At 43.9% G+C, this 19,363-nt stretch overlaps 1 protein-coding gene across 3 annotated transcripts in view; it reads right to left on the bottom strand.

Moving 5' to 3' along the window:
* The window catches only part of NFE2L2 (NFE2 like bZIP transcription factor 2), a 32,218-nt gene extending 19,003 nt beyond the window's left edge, over nucleotides 1–13,215 (bottom strand). The window contains exon 1 of one of the 3 annotated variants that reach the window (XM_045850395.1): nucleotides 13,049–13,215. In XM_045850395.1, the coding sequence (XP_045706351.1) occupies nucleotides 13,049–13,093 (45 nt within the window). In that variant the 5' untranslated portion in view covers nucleotides 13,094–13,215. Of the gene's footprint in view, nucleotides 1–11,509; nucleotides 11,653–13,048 lie in introns of those variants that run through there. The other 2 variants (XM_045850470.1, XM_045850509.1) reach the window with 2 other exon arrangements.
* Nucleotides 13,216–19,363: the final 6,148 nt, after the last annotated feature.

The following is a 19,363-nucleotide window of genomic DNA, read 5'->3' as shown; positions in this document are numbered from 1 at the left end:
CACCAACCTCTCACAGCCTGTGAGACGGGGACAATGCTCCTCACCTCAGAGGGCCAGACAGGAGTGCACGCGGCAGCTGCCATCACTAGCATTGCCGGACGCCTACCTCTGTGAGCTCCAACTCACAGGAAAAGAGAGGATACTGCCTGTTTTTTCTTGTCTTGGGTGAATGCTGCCCATCATTGAGACTGGCAGTCTAGGATGGGCCTGTTCCAGGTAACTGAATATAGTCAGAGTAAATCGATCTTAGAAAGGGACAGAAACTCCTCCAGTACCATCTTGAAGAAAACAATCCATCCTTACAGCAAGACAGCAGCTTCTGGCTCATTGTCCTCTCCTGATATCAATGGAATTAATACATTGGCGGATGAGTTTCTGTTAAAACACCAGAATAACAGGGCATGAAAACTGAGCACAAATGGTTGCATCATGGGGCCAAAATTAGGAGAAAGTCTACTAATCTCCAAACTAAAAAAATCCTTTTGAAACAGTTAACAAAGGTAGGGTTTAGAGTTACAACTGCAGACCCCCAATACACGTGCTGATGCCAAACCCACTCCATCACGCTCGCGCTCACAGACAGGGACCCCCTCACCGTCTCTGCCTCCAATGTCCGACCTCCCATTCACAGGGCAGGATAACTTCCTGTTCACACCCACCTTGTGTGTCTCGCCCTCTCCAAACCCTTCTATGATTTCCGGCTGCCTCGTAACTTGCAATGCCACACACGGACATGTGAAGGCACACTAGAGTCCCCTAATCAATCTTATCAGCTCTCGCGACCCAATGCGCAGCCCAGGTCCATCCAGCTCTTGCCTGCACCTTCCCTCAAGCTTCCAGCTACAGCCTGAGCCAAATGAAACGCATGCTTTAAAAAAGTGTGTAGTTAAAACGCTACCTCTCCTCTGTACTGCCATGGAGCTATGATGTATCAGAGGAGCTTATATAAGCACCAAGCTCCTAGAGCAGTAACAGACCCATTATGTTTATTGAGCAACTACTATTAAGTAAGTACCAGGCATGGTACCAGATATCAGTTACAAAATGAATAAAAGACAGTCACTGTCCCAGAGGAAGTCATACTTTAAACAGGAGGAATAAAGATGTAAACTAATTTATACTCATTATGATATGAATCATGCTATAATGCAGGTGTACAAAGAGCAAAGGGACCAATTAGTTAGAAGGGGCAATATAAAAAGCAAACGTCCTTCAACAAGGACAACACATCTGCTGCATTATCTTCAAAGAGTGAAGTAACTTCATGCCCTGCAAGTCCCCCAGGCTATGTAAATACCTAATAAATATTTGTGAAATGAGTAAGTGTACATTTACACCCAGAATTCAGTATTTTCTTTGTTTACCTAAGATATCTGGGATTAAAAAGCTCTAACTACCGAAGTAACAAAGATATCACATTTAATATCATTTATGAAACAACTATTAGTCATAGAAAAATTCTTTAACTTCATTCATAGAAACAATACTTCAAATTATTCTTTGGGCACTCTACTCAAAGTATTTTATCTAAAGAACTATAAACATATACTCCAAGCAATAAAATTGATTTCTTGGAAGAACATAATAATATCACCAAATATCCATTAAAAATTTTGCAATTTGGATAATATAACAATCAATCAACACAAATGTCGATTAAGTGTTCTTTCTTAGAGTAGTTATTTCCCTAACAAAAAAGATAAGAAATGAGCAACCTCTGGACCTTTGTCCTAAAGCATCAAAGAATTACCACATCTGAACCTTTTAAGCTGTTCTACTGCTCCTTACTTTCTCACCTCAGTTCTCAGACATCTTCAGAAAGTACCCAATAGAAAAGGCGGTAAGGACCCACAGAGATATAGCATATGATTTTTAACTTCACCTTAAAAATTAAAAATAATGTTTCTCTTTTTCAGACCAATTCCTCCCAGGTGCAGGCCCAAGAAACAGTACATCATGGTAACAACTACCATCAAATACATTGCTCTCTGTTAAGGAAACTGGACTAGACACGCTACCTGAGTAAATGAAACGTACTTGGTCCCTCTGTTTTCTGTGATCTCTCTCCCGTCACCCGCTTTCGGACTAGAATGTAAGGTGTCAGCAGGCTGCCATCTGAGGAGATGGTGGGCCTCTCTAAAAAGACCAAGTAACAGCCTGGAATTTCCTGAGAGCGAGCAGTCATATTCTAGAAGTCAGAGCATCACAGTGATTCCACTGGGTTACTGCAGCCACCTTGGAACGTGTGGAATCGTGTGAGGGCAGATAGTTCCATTTCTGATTGTCCCAAAATATCCTGTAATGTGGGACTGTCCTCCACCCCAAAGAAAAGTCCCTCCAGCCCATGTGCCAGCAGCACCCCCTGATGAACACACAGTGAGCTCCCACAGAGGTTGGGACGCTGTCTTAATTTCTGTAAAGGAGCCCCTTATTCTTTAGCACCTAACAAAACACCCACAGTCATTAGACAAAGAGTGAAAGAAGACAGGGAAGGGAGAGCAGGGATTATGGACAGACATCTCAATCCCTGTTCTGCCCCTGGAGTGGCATGGCACTGGGCAAGTTACTTTACCTGGTTGGGTAGGTGTTCTTGTCTGTAAAGTGGAGGTAATAGCCCCCACACCACATAGATTTATTGTCCAGATCAAGTAAGAGAACATCTAGGACCTGCTACAGTACAGGCAGGTGTTCAGTCAATGTTAGCCCCCCACCCTTCTCCTCCTGTGAAATTCAGTTGTCGGTATTCAGATGTAACAAGGAGGGGCTGGTTCTCTCCACAACTTGGTTTTGAATGAAGTGAACTGGTGACATGAAGCAAAATGAAGAGCCTAACTTGCTCCCTCTGTCTCCATTATTACCTTTGCCAGCACGCACACAGTCACTGAAGCTTTGCAGCACAGCGGAACTCCGAGCAAGTGCACTTCGGAAGCCTGCTGCACAAGGCAGGAGACGTGTGCTCCTGGAGACCCAGCCTTCCACCAGTTAGGGACCAAAGGAAGGGAGACAAGTGAATTTCTGTCTAGCAGTCATTTCTACCCACCTCTGTATAGGAACAAAAGGCTGTGTGTGAGGTTCCCTCAGCTCTTCTTAAAATGCTTTATGTTCTTTCTGAATGCACCCCCCAAGCCCAAGTTCAAGAGCCAGGGGCCAACACCCAAAATATCCATGTATAATCAATCCTGCCCTGGCATCCCAGGGGCACTTCATGGTGGGTGGGGCACAGAACCTACCAGCAATAAAAGTACTTTTCTAAATCATGAACTCTTATGGAGCCTTCATCTGCACTCTTTAGGAGAATTCATCAGATTATATCATTACTGAATTACTCTGTGGTCACATATGTGTACTCCGTGAACTGGAGGGAATATGGAAGTATAAAATGTTCCATGGAAGTCAGAATGAAGCAGGCATTGTGGTTTCACTCTCCCTGCAAATGGAGAAACACGAAACCCATGCAGCGAGGGATTTCCACGTATTCACCCACAAGAACAAGGGTGCCCCTGCTCTGTTCCCAGGCTCTCTTGCCAACTGGCTTCTGACTACATTGCACCAATGATGTGGCGGGTAGGGGACACTGGAGAGATGCTGGAGGGTGGGGAAAAGGACACCTCTCTGCGATCCCAGCTCCCAAGGCCCCATATTCCAGATCCTGGTATTCCACCGCCTCCCTCAGCCCCTCCAGGGGCAGTGGCTTCCCGAGGTTGCTAATCTCGGCACTGTCTGGCTTCTCAGCTCTTCCATCACCTGTGTAACTAATTTTCTATATTATATTCCCTCCATTAGAAATATCTTGCATGGTTCCTGGTATTCTAAACAGAACTCTGGATTATTTCTTAACTATCCCAAAGTTTTTTCAATAAAGAAAAAACCTACCAATATGGTTGTTAAAAGAACTAAAAGCCCTGGCCACTATGGCTCAGTTGGTTGGAGCCATGTCCTGTACACTGAAAGACGGTGCGGTTCAATTCCCGGTCAGGGCAGATGCCTTGGCTGAGGGTTCAGTGTCCCGTTGGGGAGCCTGTGAGAGGCAACCAATTGGTGTTTCTCTCTCACATCAATCCTTCTCTCTCTCCCTCCTTCCCTTCCCCTCTCTCTAAAATCAGTGAGCATGTCCTTGGGTGAGAATTTGAAAAAAAAATCTGTAAAAAAAAAGTACAGATAACAAGCATAAAACCATACGAGTACATAAATACTTAAAAATGCTTTCCCTTTTCTCATACAGAGAACTTAAGTGGAAGAGCAAATTAAGTATTACAGATTTAGGAGATCTTCAGGTAAAAATTCTGGGTCAACCTGAGGCTTCCCTCAGGAAGAATCCAAAAAGGCTGTATTCCTTCCAGGTTCCTTGAGAACAATCCTGTAAGCTAGTTTCCCTTTTCCTCTCCGGCTCTCTCCTTCTAATTGCAGGTCCCATTTTCCAAGTGAAATGTAACCTGGAATCTCATGTTTCAGAGTCGCCATCCTCACCTCAATCCACTGCCTCAGGGATTCTGCCAAACATGCAGCCTGGTAAAGAAATTTCTAGCAGAGGGTGAGCCTCTGTCTCTGGGTTGGTAGAAAGAACCAGAACCCACAGGTCGTCTGGCCTGGTCTCACTTGGGCACCAGTGGAAGGAGAGCACACAGGCCAGGGGGTGAGGGAAGGACCCGACCAGCACAGAGCAGAGCGGCCCTGTCCTTTGGGGTTGGTGTCTCAATGTAGTTTGTAAGTCTCAATGTTTCACTGAGAATTACCACCAACGGAAACAACTTCTTGCATATTTTTTTCCTATTGCAAGTAAAAATGATTATTTTAATTTTTGGTGGTTTTCATTACCAGCATTTTAACGTTTAAAATTTTTTTTTGTTTGTTTTTTGTTTTGCTAGGTCAGAAAAACCTGATGGTTCCTCCACACTCTCTATACACAGCAGCAAGACTCCGACAGACCAGCAAGAAGCCCCGGTGCTTGGCCCTCGTGCTGAAGAAGTAGTGTCATTCCACGTGTCATACCCCTGTCCCTGTTCTGGTCACAGAAGGCAACAAAGCAGGGGGATCGTTTTTCCCTTTACCCCCTTAGAGTGGGCACAGAGTGGGTTCTGCACCCATGTGTGACAGTGTGACTTTGTGCTGAAGCAGAGCAGACAAAAGACTGTCAAGACCGGAAGAAAGCAAAATTTCACACTCTTCTATCAGTGGGCCACCCACACACCAAGTCAGGATCCAAACCCTGCCTCTCACACAGACTCTGCATGGTCAGGGGGGAGATGATACTAACCCACCCTGAATGCCAGCTACATTCCAGCAAAAAAGGGGAAGGGCATTTAGTGGGGGGAAATGGTTCATTAAAATGCAAGTACGCATTGCACAGAACCTAAATGTTGTCACTGAAATCCTTCTGTTTTGATGTAAACATGCATCATTTACATTTTTAGCACAAAATTCATAGGAATAAGTGAAAAAACAGAACAGTTTTTTAAATCTTGAAACAATAGCAGAAGATGGGTTAACAGAATTCCAAACTACTGGTGACTAGTTAGAAAAGCAGGCAGCTTCCCAGGGGAGACTAAATATACCCCCTCCCTCCAATGGCAGGATGGTGGAGGGCAAGGCTGGCGTGGGGCTGCACAAGCTGTGCCGGGCAACGCCAGAGAGAGTCCCGGCTGGCACAGGGGTGTGCCGCTCCTTTCTGGGCTGGTTCCCACCGTGTCAGCGAGGTGGGGCTGAGCCAGCTTCAGAAGGCACAGAACCACACCCTCAGTTCTCCCTTGTGGGGCTGCTGCTGGGCTGTACTTCTCCCCTCCCACCCTGCCGCCCTCTCTTCTTTCCTTCCTCCCTTCCCTTTCTCCCTCTTTCTGTCTCAAAAGTAATTCAGAAGTTAGTCCTAGTTCCCAAATGTGTAAACCAGAAAGCCATTCAGGTGAGTACAAATGGTAGCAATTGTGGTCACAATATAAAGTTGACTTTGCCAGGCAGATACTGAGAATTAAAAAATTAAGTTGCTGCCCTGGTTGGTGTGGCTCAGTGGATTGAGCAATAGCTCGAGAACCAAAGGGTCGCTGGCCCGATTCCCAGTCAGGGCACATGTCTGGGTGGCGTGCCAGGTCCCCAACAAGGGGCGCATGAAAGGCAATCACATATTGATGTTTCTCTCCCTCTCTTTCTCCCTCCCTTCCCCTCTCTAAAATAAATAAATAAAATCTTTAAAAAAACCGAGTTGCTAAAAGATGCCTTGTAAATTTAAGGATTTTTTTTTTAATAGGAGAAGACAATGAGGCTCAGAAATGCAGAGCACAGAGCTTTCTCAGATAAGGCCAAGTTCATCCTGGCTTCCAGAGTCTATACCACCCATCCCACGCCCCCAACCCCCCCCCCACCCCCGTCTCACTGCCTTTTCAATGCTATTCCCAAATAATTAGGCCGCAGGTTATCACAGGCCACATTCCTGACAAAACACGAAAAAATTCTACTGACTCACTTGGGGCAAATCTTTTGATAAAAAATTATCACCCAAATCTCTAGGAGCTCAAACTGTATTTACTGAATGTCAAACATTGACCAGGAACTTAAAACACAGTTCTCAGATTTAGGTGTTGATCTTAAGGCTGTGAAGGTCATCAAACAAATATTAAAACACTTCCTTTCATGCTTTAAGTGAGACATCCTAACCAGATTTTCTAAGTCACTAGATATCAATGGCTACCAAGCACTGAGCTAGGTTCTCTAGTGCAGGGGTCCCCAAGCCCTCGGGGCCACAGGTAGATCCAGATCCAAGGCCTGTTAGGAACCGGGCCACACAGCAGGTAGCCAGGGAGTGAAGCTTTGCTCCCATTACCGCCTGAGCTTTGCCTCCCAACCCCACAGTACGTGGAAAAATTATCTTTCGCAAAACTGGTCCCTGGCAACAGCCACAAAGGTTGGGGACCACTGCTCTAGGGCACTGGCTCTCAAACCTGAGTGCACACTGGAATCCCTTCAGAAGCTCGAAAAAAATACTGTGGCCTGGGTCCCACACCCAGAGTGTTTGATTTAATGAGGAATAGGGCTTCGGCAGCAGTATTTTTAAATGCTGATGGTGATTCTGATACACAGCAAACCACGGCAGTAAGGAAAAAGGAAAAGAAATATATAAAGTGGAAACAACCCAAATATCCATCAACTAATAAATGGATAAATAAAGTTCTGTGTCTCTGCACAACGAAATAGCATTCAGCGACAAAAGGGAACAGAGTCCTGACACACTGTGTTAAGGGAAAGAAGCCAGTCACACAAAACCACACGTGGTATGATCCCATTTACATGAAATATCCAGAATGGACAACTTTGTAGAGATAGAAAATACATGAGTAAGTAAGAAAGCTGAGAGAGAACTGTGAAATGGCTGCAGTGGGCCCGGGGCTCTTTTCAAGGAAAAGACAATGCTCTAAAATCGAGTGTGGTGATGGACACACAGCTCTGACTGCACTAAGTCACTGAACTGTCCCCTGTAAAGGGGTTAACTGTATGGTATTTGAATGGTATCTCTGAAAGCTGTTAAAAAAATAGAGAGAAACCTAAATTCTATGCCCAGTTGTCAAAGAACTTAAAATTTAGTTGTAGCGAGAGAGAAAAAAAAGATTAACAGATGAGACAAGCACTGAGAGAATTTAAAAGACCAATAAAGAGAATTGCCTAGTACAGAAAATAAATACTCAAATTCAGAAGGAGGCTTCAATGCCAAAATAATCTGAGATCTTTCTTCTCTAATTTGAAAAAAGAATGGAGTTTGGATCTCTGCAGTACGCCGCTGATCCTACAGGCCCCACCGTCACTTTCCAAGCTTGTGAGAGAGGCACGACTACTTAGAATTGCCCATATCTGTATATTCAATCTTTAGGAATTGAAGGACTATTGAAGGATTATGATGACTCTCAGGAGTCAATTATCGACGGGGCTTTTGAAAGACAGACTTAGTGCTCTAAATCTTTCCTAAGCCCTGGATTTATTTGTCTTTACTACTACCAGAACTTGGATCAAATAAACATACACACTCTCACATACGAAAACACTGTCATACCTGAGGCTTTGTGACAAATGAGTATGACAGGACGAATGCTGTAAAAATGAATGGTTAACAGTGCTTCCCATCCTCAGAGTTCCTAACATTCCTGATACTACTAACAGTTATAAAGTATGAATTGTGGCAGGGTGATACAGAGAAAATGTCAACTTGAGGAAGAGGGGGAATTTGTTTAGCAGTCTTGTTTTATTCTGGGGTCGGGGGTGGGGCGAAGGGTTGGTGTAAGAACACCATTTGTGTTTTTCTAATACCATTCAGGAATTATATGCTTTAGCATATTTTTGCACTCATTTCCAGAGAACGTATCATTGCCAAATGAAGAAGCTCTGGCCTATAGCTTGGAGTCCTTTGAATAAATTTGCTGGAAAGTTTGTTGGAGTGTATTTAAAAGCAGGTGGTCACGAAATTTTAGTAACTCCTAGAAATCATATTATCAAAAAGAAACGCTATTCTCCATTTTATGCTAAACTTAAACACACAGCTACAGACAAAGAAAGCAGGTTGAATATGGCTTCCGGCAAACTTGTCCTCCAATACTGGGTGTACAACTGGTTTTCAGCAAACTTTTAGAAGTGACTGGGCCAGGCGTTTAAACACCCTGGGTTTACCCAGACCGGCTTTTAGGCAGATCATCCATTGGATGCTAAAAATCCTGCACGATCCTTGATTCAGACAAAGACAATAATTCTCATACAATTTGTTTAGCAACAAGGACTCAGAAATAAAGTATTTAATTTTGAAATGTACTATTCTTAAAAGTCCAAGTAAACTTCAATTAGATAGACTTGAGCCCTTACTCCTGCATCAGTTTCATAAACGCCAAAACAGGACATTAGTGTTTAATTTTACTAGTTGTTTTCAATTCAAATTCTCTTTATTCTACTCACTTTCCTTCAACCTGGTTTAATCCTCTGTGTGTGTGCGCACATACAGATATATATATCTTCATCACCAAACTTACTTTGGACCACAACTTCAAAAGGAAAAGAGCCAATGGAACAGGAGAATGTTCTAACTAACAAGGCACACAAAAGCAAACAAAGACCCCAGTAGCTAAGAGATTTCATTAAGAAAAAGAAAAAATCCTGGCTGGTGTGACTCAGTGGATTGAGTGCTGGCCTGTGAACCAAAGGGTCACCAGTTCAATTCCTGGTCTAGGGCACATGCCTGGATTGTGTGCCATGCCCCCCAGTGGGGGGGGGGCAAGGGGGTGGGGAGGGGGGGCAGTGCAGGAGGCAACCACACATTGATGTTTCTCTCCCTCTCTCCCTTCTCTTCTCTATAAATAAATACTACTGAAATCCTAGAAATCTTAAAAACTATGAAGTTGTTATTACTAAATTACCCCCCTCTTGGCCTCCGCATCTTCCTTGTAAGCCCCCCTGCGCATGCGGTAATTCCATTGACAGGTTTATTTGCTCCCTCTCTGTAGAAGAAGGTCCACCTCCCGCCTCACGTACACAGTGACTAGAATTTCTTCACAAGTGGAAAAGGTTAATCTCTTTAATTCCTGCTCTTCTTTCCCCAGTTTTTCTTAAAAGTGTCAGCTTTTCCCCCTGTTCAAAGCTTAACTAATCCTGGTCCAGTTTGAAAGCAGTGATTAAGAACTATGGGTGTCAGACTACTTATATTTGAATCCCACCCATGCTGTTCAATAGTTGGATCACTTTTAAGTAGAACTTTGGCCTCTCTATGCCTCTTCTCTCACCTGGAAATTGGTGATAATAGTATTTCCTATGGGGTTACTGTGAAATTATGCATGTGAAGCAATTATTGCACTGCCTGGCATGCGAGGAAGTAGCCAACAACTTACCTATTATTATCACAAGGCCAAATTCTCTTGCATCCAAGTCTGCACTGCAATTAACCCCAGATCAAGCAAAAATTAAAGAGGAAATATTATTTATTCAAAACTCCTTTAAATAATTGTCTTCGGCCAATAGACAAGACATTCCCAGGGGAAAAAAGTTCTTATAGTTTATAGAGGGTTCCTTTTCCTGTGCTGTTCTGTAAATATAATTCATCCTGAACAAAAAGTAAATATTAAGAAAAATAATGTATTTGGTTTCCAACTCTTACTGGTAATCCTAAAGGCAGACAGGGTTTTTGTTTCCCCCAACATTGTTTATATAAACTCAAGTTAACAAAAAAGAGACTTCTAAATGGCCCAAGTTATTCTTAATGCAGAAAGACTGATACGAGTTGTGTATTTATTTTCCTACATACTGCTTCCACAATCTCTCAAGAGACTTTTCTCATCTAAAAAGTCAAGTTGTTCTCTGGTTAACATTCATTTAGGAGATGAGAGGTCTGTCATATTTTTCTTTTAAAAATAATCTTATCAGTCTTGTCCAAGATCATTTTCACCCCTCACATGCAAAAGTACTTTATCTCTCTAAGACACCCTTAAAACAGTAACAGATGGTTCCTTCCACCTATTGGAGATAAAGAATCTAAGGCTCTCCTTACCAACCTGTTCATCGACACCCCTCTGCACAGAGTGTGAAAAGCCATATCCTAACACCACATCGTACCTGGAGTCTCTTTGACAAACAATCCACTTTGACTTTCTGTTCAAATCTTCCTCAACTACAACGATGACTTCATATGTGAATCCATTATAGACATGAAATTGATTCTAAATTTTACTCCATTTTCTTTTTTTCAGTTTTCAAGTATGCTAATTGGTATCTGATTACAAAAGGTAGAAAAGGAATTGCCTTATCAAACATAACTAGAAAATTCACATTTAAATGGGAAAGCAGTAGTTAAGCTTTATGCATTTCTGTATATAGAATGTTAAATTACACAGTAAAGAAAGAGAAAAATAAAAGACAGAAGGGTTCCAGGCAACAATTCCTGAATTTAGGAAAAGTAAAGTCCATTAGCATCATATATCCGTTTGTCATACAGTTTACCCTTGAACAGCAGCTAAATCTGAAAACATACTTTTTCATACCAGTGGGAACCAAGGGAATACAATCCCAATCATTACTGGGGGGAAGTTCAAGCTAAACAATTTTAATGAAAAAAAAAAAAAGCACAATACATGGTCAATGACTTATAACCGCACTTTAGAACATCAGGATCAGTCTAAAACATTAGGTTTTAAGAGCATAAACATACTGTACTTAAGTTACTTATTTCCTTGAACCAATTTTTTCCCCTAAGTACCCAGTTACAAAAAAAAAAAAGAGAAATATAAACTTCCACTCCTTTAAAAGTCCCTACAAAGTATGAACAGAAACTTCTTTTTAAACAATTTACAGAACTTTATAGTAAAGCATTATGAAACAAAGGTGTCTCATCCTCCGCCCTTACAAAAGCAGCAGCATGCTAAGAAATTGAGGCAAATTCTCAAACAGAAAAGGAAAACTATATAAAACACCCAAGGGAGAAATAATATATGAAAGCCAAAAACTTAGCAACAGCCTAAAAGCAACAGAAATTCTAATCTACACTCGCAACTCTTACCCTTGACAGCACAAAACAGAATATCCTGCCTTACACATTTTGGAATTGCAAGTCTGAAACGCTAAATCCAAAGAGAAAGCCGCCCTGGGGAAAAATAACAATTGCGCAACAGATCAACAGCTCCAACTTGTCCCTTGGCCCCAGCACGGCAAGGCTTGCACGCTACAAAGCAGGAAAGGGCCAACCGAGGGCCGCTGTGACAGCCAACCGGCCACTGTCACTGATGCGGAGGCCAAGGCCATGCACTGGGCGTGCGCCACCAGCAGGCACCGGGGGAGGATGGAGAAGGTTGGGGCGCTGCCGACTTCAACCGCAGAGACCCCGCCCCACCCGCTGTTCTCCCGATCAGGGGTCTTCCAGTCGAAACTTTCCCACTGTGCGAGGCCCGGTTTAGGGGCCGCACATGGGGGCATCCTAGCGCACAGGGCACCTGGGTACCTCTTCTGCCCCCCACCTACGGGCTGGAATTTCTTGCCTAGCTCCCTGAAGGATCGATCCCATTGATGGACTTAGCCTGTAACAGTGAAATGCTTCCCCCCTCCACTGATGGCCTTCAGGCTAACAGCTCCAGCTACAAACATAATTAATTAGAGGAATTCTGCTTAAGAACCCCTTTATCAGCAGAAGAGGTGGGGAAATATGCACAAAGTAATGACTCAGGAACTAGACTCATTAATTAGCAGGGGTCCACCAGGTACAAAGGGATATAGAAATTTTGCCCTCTTCCTTGGACACCTTTGGATGCCTATCTGTACACGCCCCCGCCCACTTCGCCCCTCCTCCCTTCCCTTGACTGAAAAAGACGCCTGAATGGATTTCAGAATTAGTTCTCCCATCTTCTCAAGTTGGGCCTTCTCATCAATAAGCCTTTCCCTACTCCAAACTCTGATGTTCTATCTTTCTTTTGAAACTTGGTACACAAGAATTTTATCTGGCCCAGCGGGATGAGCAAACTACTCGTGCAATTGTGGGGAGAAGGACAGTGATGGCAGGGAAGGAGTTCCTGGTCCCAGCCCCGAGACCTCAGCTCCCCCACGAGCGGCCCCGTGACTAGGCACATTCTTGCAGGCTCCCAGGCGGGGAACCGCTCTGCCCCGGAAGTGCCGGCCCGCGCCGGCTCAGACCGCCAGCGTCCGGCCCCTCCTGCCCCGTAGCCTTGGGAGCCGCTCAAACATTGGGGGCTGGATGGGGCTTCGGCATTCCAACCTGGCCGCCTGGGACGCGACAAGAGACGCACCACTCGCCCCACGCACGCGGGTGTATCCTCCAAACCCCCAGCCAGTCGCGCTCTGGGACGGCGGGCACCTTGTCTGTGGGACCACCCGGGCGCGCCCGCACTACCCTCGCAGCCCCTTGGGTCCCTGCTCCTCCATCCCGCCCCGCCCCAAACGCGGAGGTCCAGTACGTGGCCGCTGCAGTCCCGGCTCCGGCCACAGACGGTGAGATGCCAGTGGCTGCTGGCCCTCCTGGACCGCAGCTCCCTCGCGCCCCTGCCCCCGTGTAGGTACGACAATGGGACCGAGAGGGCCGGGGCAGCACCTGCTGGGACGGCAGCCCCGGCGGCGGCAGCTCCAAGTCCATCATGCTGAGCTGGGGACGGTGCTCTGAGGCTCCCCCGACGGCGGTCCAGTCCCGGCTGCCCAAGCTCTGTGCGGACCTAGAGGCGCTGACGGCGGCGACTCGTACCGGCTCCCCGACACTCGCTCCTAGGCGACAAGGCCCTAGTCGCCAACTGGGCTCCAGCCCCGCCACGCCTCCCGCCCCCCGAGGGCGGGGCAAGAGCCCAGGCCTGTCCTTCTCAGACCAGCCGCGCGGGCAGCGCTGCCGAAAATCCCCCACCCCCGCTTGGCCTGACGCAAGAAGCTCGCGGTCCCGGGGCTGGAAAGGGCCTCGGGCTGGGGTCCCAGTGGGTGGCGGTGGACGCCGGCGGACGGGCGGGGTACCTGGAGGAGGGCCGCCTGAGCCACCAGGTCCCCGCACTCAATTTGTCCTCCTCGCAAATAAAACTAACGCTCTCTGCCCGAGAGATTAGGTGTTGTTTGCCGAAGGTCTCTCGGGTTCAAGCGCTTTGAAACAGTTTAAACACTTGGAACAAACGCGGCTGGAGACCCGGCAAAGGCGCCGGTATCGGAGCTGCGCCTCCCTGGTTTGGTGTTGCAGAACCTTGCCCCGCTTTATCTCACCCACGGTCGGAGAGTGGCGCCAGCCCCGGGGCGGGAGTAACATCTCGGACCCGGCTGTGCGTACCGCGAACTGCCCTCTTGCCCTCGGTCCCCTCACGGGTTGGGGCCAGTGGGACTTGCCCAAGGGAAGTGTGGACCGCGCGGGGAGCTCGTGCTCGCAGTTACCCTGAATGCCCTCCACCTACTCCCACGCGCTTTCAGTTTGGCTAGGCTCAGTACGCCAAGGGCAAACTAAGAAGTCTCTTGGTCGCAGAGTAGTCAGTACAGCCCACTAAGACCTTTTCCTATCAAAGCGCACACACCATACTCGAGATGGCGTCCTTTAACACTGTGAAGTACTACGATATGCCATAATCTTTCAAAGTTTCTTTTCACGTACTCACGGTATCATTTTAAAAATAAAAATGAGAAAAGCCAAGTTATAAAACAAGCTTATATAGCACGGATTCGTTCCGTAAAAACATGTGCCCAGGCAAAAAATCGAAAGTTGTCCACCAAATATTAATAGTTGTAGGATCATAAATGATTTTTATTTTTCTGTTAATTTAAGCATCTTTTCAATTTACAATGAATATACATTACGTTTTACAATAAAAACGAGTACTTAAAATTAATCATTGCTCACAGAAAATGTCAAGTTCTTGAAGTCAGGAATATTGTGAAATCTTAAAGATTTAAAAAAGAATAGATAATTTTTTTTTCTCTTATGTTTTAACAGTCTAACTCTTTAACAAGCCAGGTTTTCCATTTCTAACTTCTTGAAATTATGAAAGACCAGGGGAAGTAGTGCCAGCAGTGGTTTTACTATTATTTCATTAAAAAAAATCTTTCTCACACACACACAGCACACACACACACACACCTGATTATAGCAGATCAACACCCCCAAAACTTAAACTTTCTCTTGGTTGCATAATTTGACACTCCCAGGATTTATCTGTAAATTTATACGGTCAAGTATTCCTTGAGGTAAATGAAGCCTGAGTTAATCACTTGTATTTGAAGCAAGTTTCTTCAGTTTGAATTAAACCCTTTCAGCTGTTATGTGAAAAGCCTGTAAAATGATCTGCGGACTAAAAAAGAAGCCTTAGGAGAAATTATTTACAACGACCTGAGGAACATGCAGAGACATAATGAAATAGGGCAGAGAGTATGTTGTTAACAATTCGAGTTACTTATTACCACTACTACATCTGAGAAGGCAGACAATGAATCCAGGAGGGAAGAGATACCAAAGTTGTGTATGAAATGCCGGCTGTCCTCAAGGAATTTACAAAATGTTTGGGATTTCCTTGTTAAGCAACAGATATCCATTGAGTTTAGACTGAATGAAATAACCCTTACTTTGACAAAACTGCAGTTGCTGGGAGTATATTATTTCAGGCACCTGCAGAGTACATATTTTCAAAGGGAGTAGAACAATATAGTAACAGTCCGAACATGTTTAAGAAAAATAAACACTAAGGAAAAGCTGTTTGGCATTGAATAATAGTTCACAAAAAAAAAAAAAAAGGAGGCGGGGGATGGGGAACCCTGGTCTCAGACCACTCATGGCAAGCAGATTTCCAGTCTTTGCAGGCACTGAAATGAGATTGTCTTCACGGGGGAACTTAGGCCTTGTATTCCGAACTTACACAGTGTGCTGTGGGGGCATGGCCACTGCACGCTGAGAAGCTCCAGAGGAACAGATGAGGTGATGCTGGTTTATCTCCCTTGTCCTGGTGCCACGGGAGTCCTTTTTACTGCCAGGCCCTCCCAGCTACTATCCCGCATCCCCCATTGTTTTCACATGCTACTAATCTACATTTCCATTGATGTCTGAATTCTTGGCTGTGTTTGGAAAGGCAACCCACCATATATGCTCACAATGTGTCAGAATTGTAATATTTGCTCTAGAGTTCTCATAAAAAATAACCATCATGAAGTAAGCCTTCTGAGCACACAGAGTTTGGATAACAGTAATGCAATGATCTATTTATTTCACTTTCTTTGTGATCTGAGCTGCCAAGTTTTCAAGGCCAAAGAATGCACCCATGTTTCAAAATTCTTCATCACCTTGAGGTTTCTTTCCTCTTCCTTTCACTTCCCCTTAATTATACTGTGTGTTTGAGCCAGAAAATATCCAGACTCCATTGGAATTATAGTTGAAATTCTAAATGTGTCCAGTTTGGGCAGTTGGAGCATATCGGGTAGCTAGTTTTCAAAGATGGCACCCAATGAATCACCCCCTTCCCTGATATTTATGTACTTCCCTGACACGGAATCAGCGGTGGCCCTGTGCCTTGCTTTCACTTATGAATGGTTGCTGGAAGTGACATGATGTCTGGTCTCCACCTTGAAAAGGTATCACTGTTTTTAATTTTACACTCTTAGAAGCCAGCCATCATGTAAGAAGTCTGAAATCTTTGTGGGAGGAGAGGGCATGCGGAGTAGCCCTCGGGGATGAGACTCCAAGTAGAGAGGAGCTATGTGAACAGTTACCAGACGTGTGAGTGAAGAAACCATCTCAGACCTTCCAGCATACTCAGTCATGCCCAGATGACCCCAGCTCCAGATGCTGTCTGACTGCAACCACATGTGGAGACTCCAAGCAAGACCAGCCTGCCTGGCTGAGCCTAGTCAGCATAGAGAATTGTGAGAGATCAGAATAAATTGTTTTTAGCCTCTAAGTTTTGGTGTGGATAACCAATATAGCATATTGGTTATCAATTGATAAGCAAAACACCATATATTGAATATCAAGGGTAAGAATTCTCCAGACTGCTTTTTGTTTGTTAACCATCATTGGGAACACATAAAGGGATGGTACCTTGCAATTTAACAGAGTCTCAAACCCTCAGGAGCAAATTGACCACCCTGTAAATAAGGACGTTATCTTCCCTATAATATATGCTTGTTGCTACAAAGTAAATTACCTCATCACAGCATGCATCAGTATCACACCACATTAAATGAATGGTGAGGAGACAGTCTCCTTATCAAATACCCTTAAGAAATTCAGGCATTTCATCAAGTAGATGGCAGTATAGAAATGTGTACAGAGATTCTGCACTTGACATGGCCTCATTTAGACCAGTTATGTAAGATACTTTCTGAATATCTGTTGAGGGAATTTGAACTTCAGGCACAGCATGCCCAGTGGATAAACTGAACTCCAGGATAGCAGTGTTCAAAATAATTGGTGTATTAATTTCAAAACACACCCATAACCTTGGTTCCTTGGTGTGCACACCTCACTATGCAAACTACTGTTACAAAGAGCTGTAAATCTCCAAAGCCAGTTTTAACTCGTAATTTCCTGCTTGTAATACAAACAGCGCTCTGTAGGAACTGCAGTGCAGTGCACAAAGAGAAAAATCCAGAAGTTTAAAAGAGTGGTTTGAATGATATGTGTTGATAGCTATATAAATATGTATGCACAGGAAAAAAGACTGAACAGATATGATCAAAACATTAACCATAATTATTCCAATTAGCGATGGTTTTATTTTTCTCATTTTGCCTATCTGCATTTTCCTAAATAAACACATATGCCTTTTATAATAAGAAAAAAATGTGGGGGTGTGGTACATGGAGATATGGGAGGAACGCTGGCTTTTGTACAAGCTGCAGGGTCAACTTCGTTTTCAAATTGAATTTTAATTGCAAGCTTTGCACATCTTTCCATTCTGTGTCTACTAGAGTGGAACCTGGAGAATCTGACCACATCTTTAAGTGTGGTTTTGGTAAGGGTCTAAAAATCCTTTGCCCTTTCAGTCTACTCCTATATTTGCAAAGTTTCACTCAGCAGAAGAGGAGTGTCCCCAGGCAAAGATGGAACACATTGAGTAGAGATGAAGAACTGCAGCTGTGGAATGATATGCAAAGTTACCCATACATAACATTGCCGTGTGGGAAAAATAAGCAGAGTACAGAAAAACACTTTTACCTAGAGCTGTGTCTGCAAGGCCGGTTACCAAATATTAATAAGGGGCATCAAATATCAGATAACTTTCACTTTCCTCTTTGTACTTTACTTCATTGTTGAGATTTCTACAGCAAGCATTTTTAGAATTGGGGGGAAATCAGTTAAATTCTATTCATTTTGGACAAGCAAAAAGCCAGATGTACTGATGGAAGAACAGAGCATCCCCATAGACAGGCCTCGCGAGCTGTCTTTAACACTCTCAGGCAGGAATGTGAAAAAGGGAAGTAAGACTTGCCAAGATATTTGTTTTCCAGCATTTGCCATACCTTGTACTCTCACTTCAGCCTTTGAGTAATAGTAGAATTAAAATGACCCTTAGAGGTGTTCTTGCTCAACAAGTAGGTAGGTTTTCCTTTGACAGCCAACTCCAGTTGATTGGTAGTGGCTGCCTATGATACTTTGCTGAGAGGAATTCAGAAGCAGTTTCCTAACTCGGTAGAAATTTTTCAGTGATTAACAGTGGCTGCCACGTACATAGAGTAACAGGAGTTGGTGGCACATATCAGGTGCTCCCTTCCCTGTTCTGGTCTGACTGTCTAACACTTGAGGAAGCTGAGCAGTGGGTGAAGTGGTTACCAAGGATCACAGAGCTGGCTATTGGCAGAGCCAGGAGTAGAATAGTATTTCCTGACTCCTGATATGATATTCTTCCCATACAACAAATTGACTTGGACTTTTGAAGGCAAATCTAGTACTTGGCCAGACCTCAAGGGCCAGGTGTAAATTTTGTTTACATGTCAGCACCTTATTTTTGAAGATTAATAATCCAATTTATCAATAATAATAATTCCATGTATTTTATAAAAATTCCCCTCAAATCATGGAAATGTGAGTAGGCCAGTATTATAAATCAGAAGGCTACAAAACAATTGAGTTGCTCAAAGCTCAAGACAATTATTACCTGAAACTGGCTGGTTATAAAACCAGAGCTCAGTCCAGTCCAGGTAAGGTCTCCATAGGCTCCCTTGTCTGTGCAATATTTACCAAGAGTGCTCAGAGCAGAACTCCCTGAAGATTACATTTTTCCACATTCTGTTTAATTAACTCCCCATGGACAGAATGATAAAGTATTTTTCACTAGGCAGAAAACTTGCAAACAAACATAAGAATAGGATTTTACATTTAAGAACTTCAAAATAAAGAGTAGGGAGAAACTAAATGGGTTGTTTGCACCTTCAGCCTCTCCCCCTAATGGTGGGGTTTTTGTCTTTCTATTTTAATGAAGAAGTCTTAAGAACAAGGTATGAAATGTACTGACAAGACTATAAGTTATTGTAATCCTTGTACTTCTTCCAATAATTAAAATCCTCTGGCTATCCGTTTCTAAAAGGCCTAAGATACAAGTAACTTTAATGCTGGTTTAGAGCTATCTTTTTGTGTGAGTTTCAGTCACCTATTCATCCTATTTTCTTTCTCCTGATGGAAGATAAAGCATTTCAGTCTTTGGGGTTCATAAACTGTCAAAAATTTGTGATGGTAAATGTATGAATTCACGTGCCTTTTAAAAATTGAGTTTCGACTATGGACTATGCACTTTATATGGGTTATTTCATTTAGTCTTCTCAGAAAACCAATGACATAAGTATATTATTACCCCTTTAGACATGAGGAAACTGAAGCTTGGAGAGGCTAGCTAATTTTGTCTGTGACCAGGCAATGAGTAAGTAGCTAAGCAGTCACTCTGGCTTTCAAGTTCTTAAGCAA

The sequence above is a fragment of the Phyllostomus hastatus genome, unplaced genomic scaffold, assembly GCF_019186645.2.
Source record: "Phyllostomus hastatus isolate PE091 unplaced genomic scaffold, TTU_PhHast_1.1 phas_contig_1, whole genome shotgun sequence".
Classification (NCBI taxonomy): Eukaryota; Metazoa; Chordata; class Mammalia; order Chiroptera; family Phyllostomidae; genus Phyllostomus; species Phyllostomus hastatus.
Note: the sequence above shows the minus strand (reverse complement) of the source record. Positions and strands in the feature narration are given on the sequence as shown.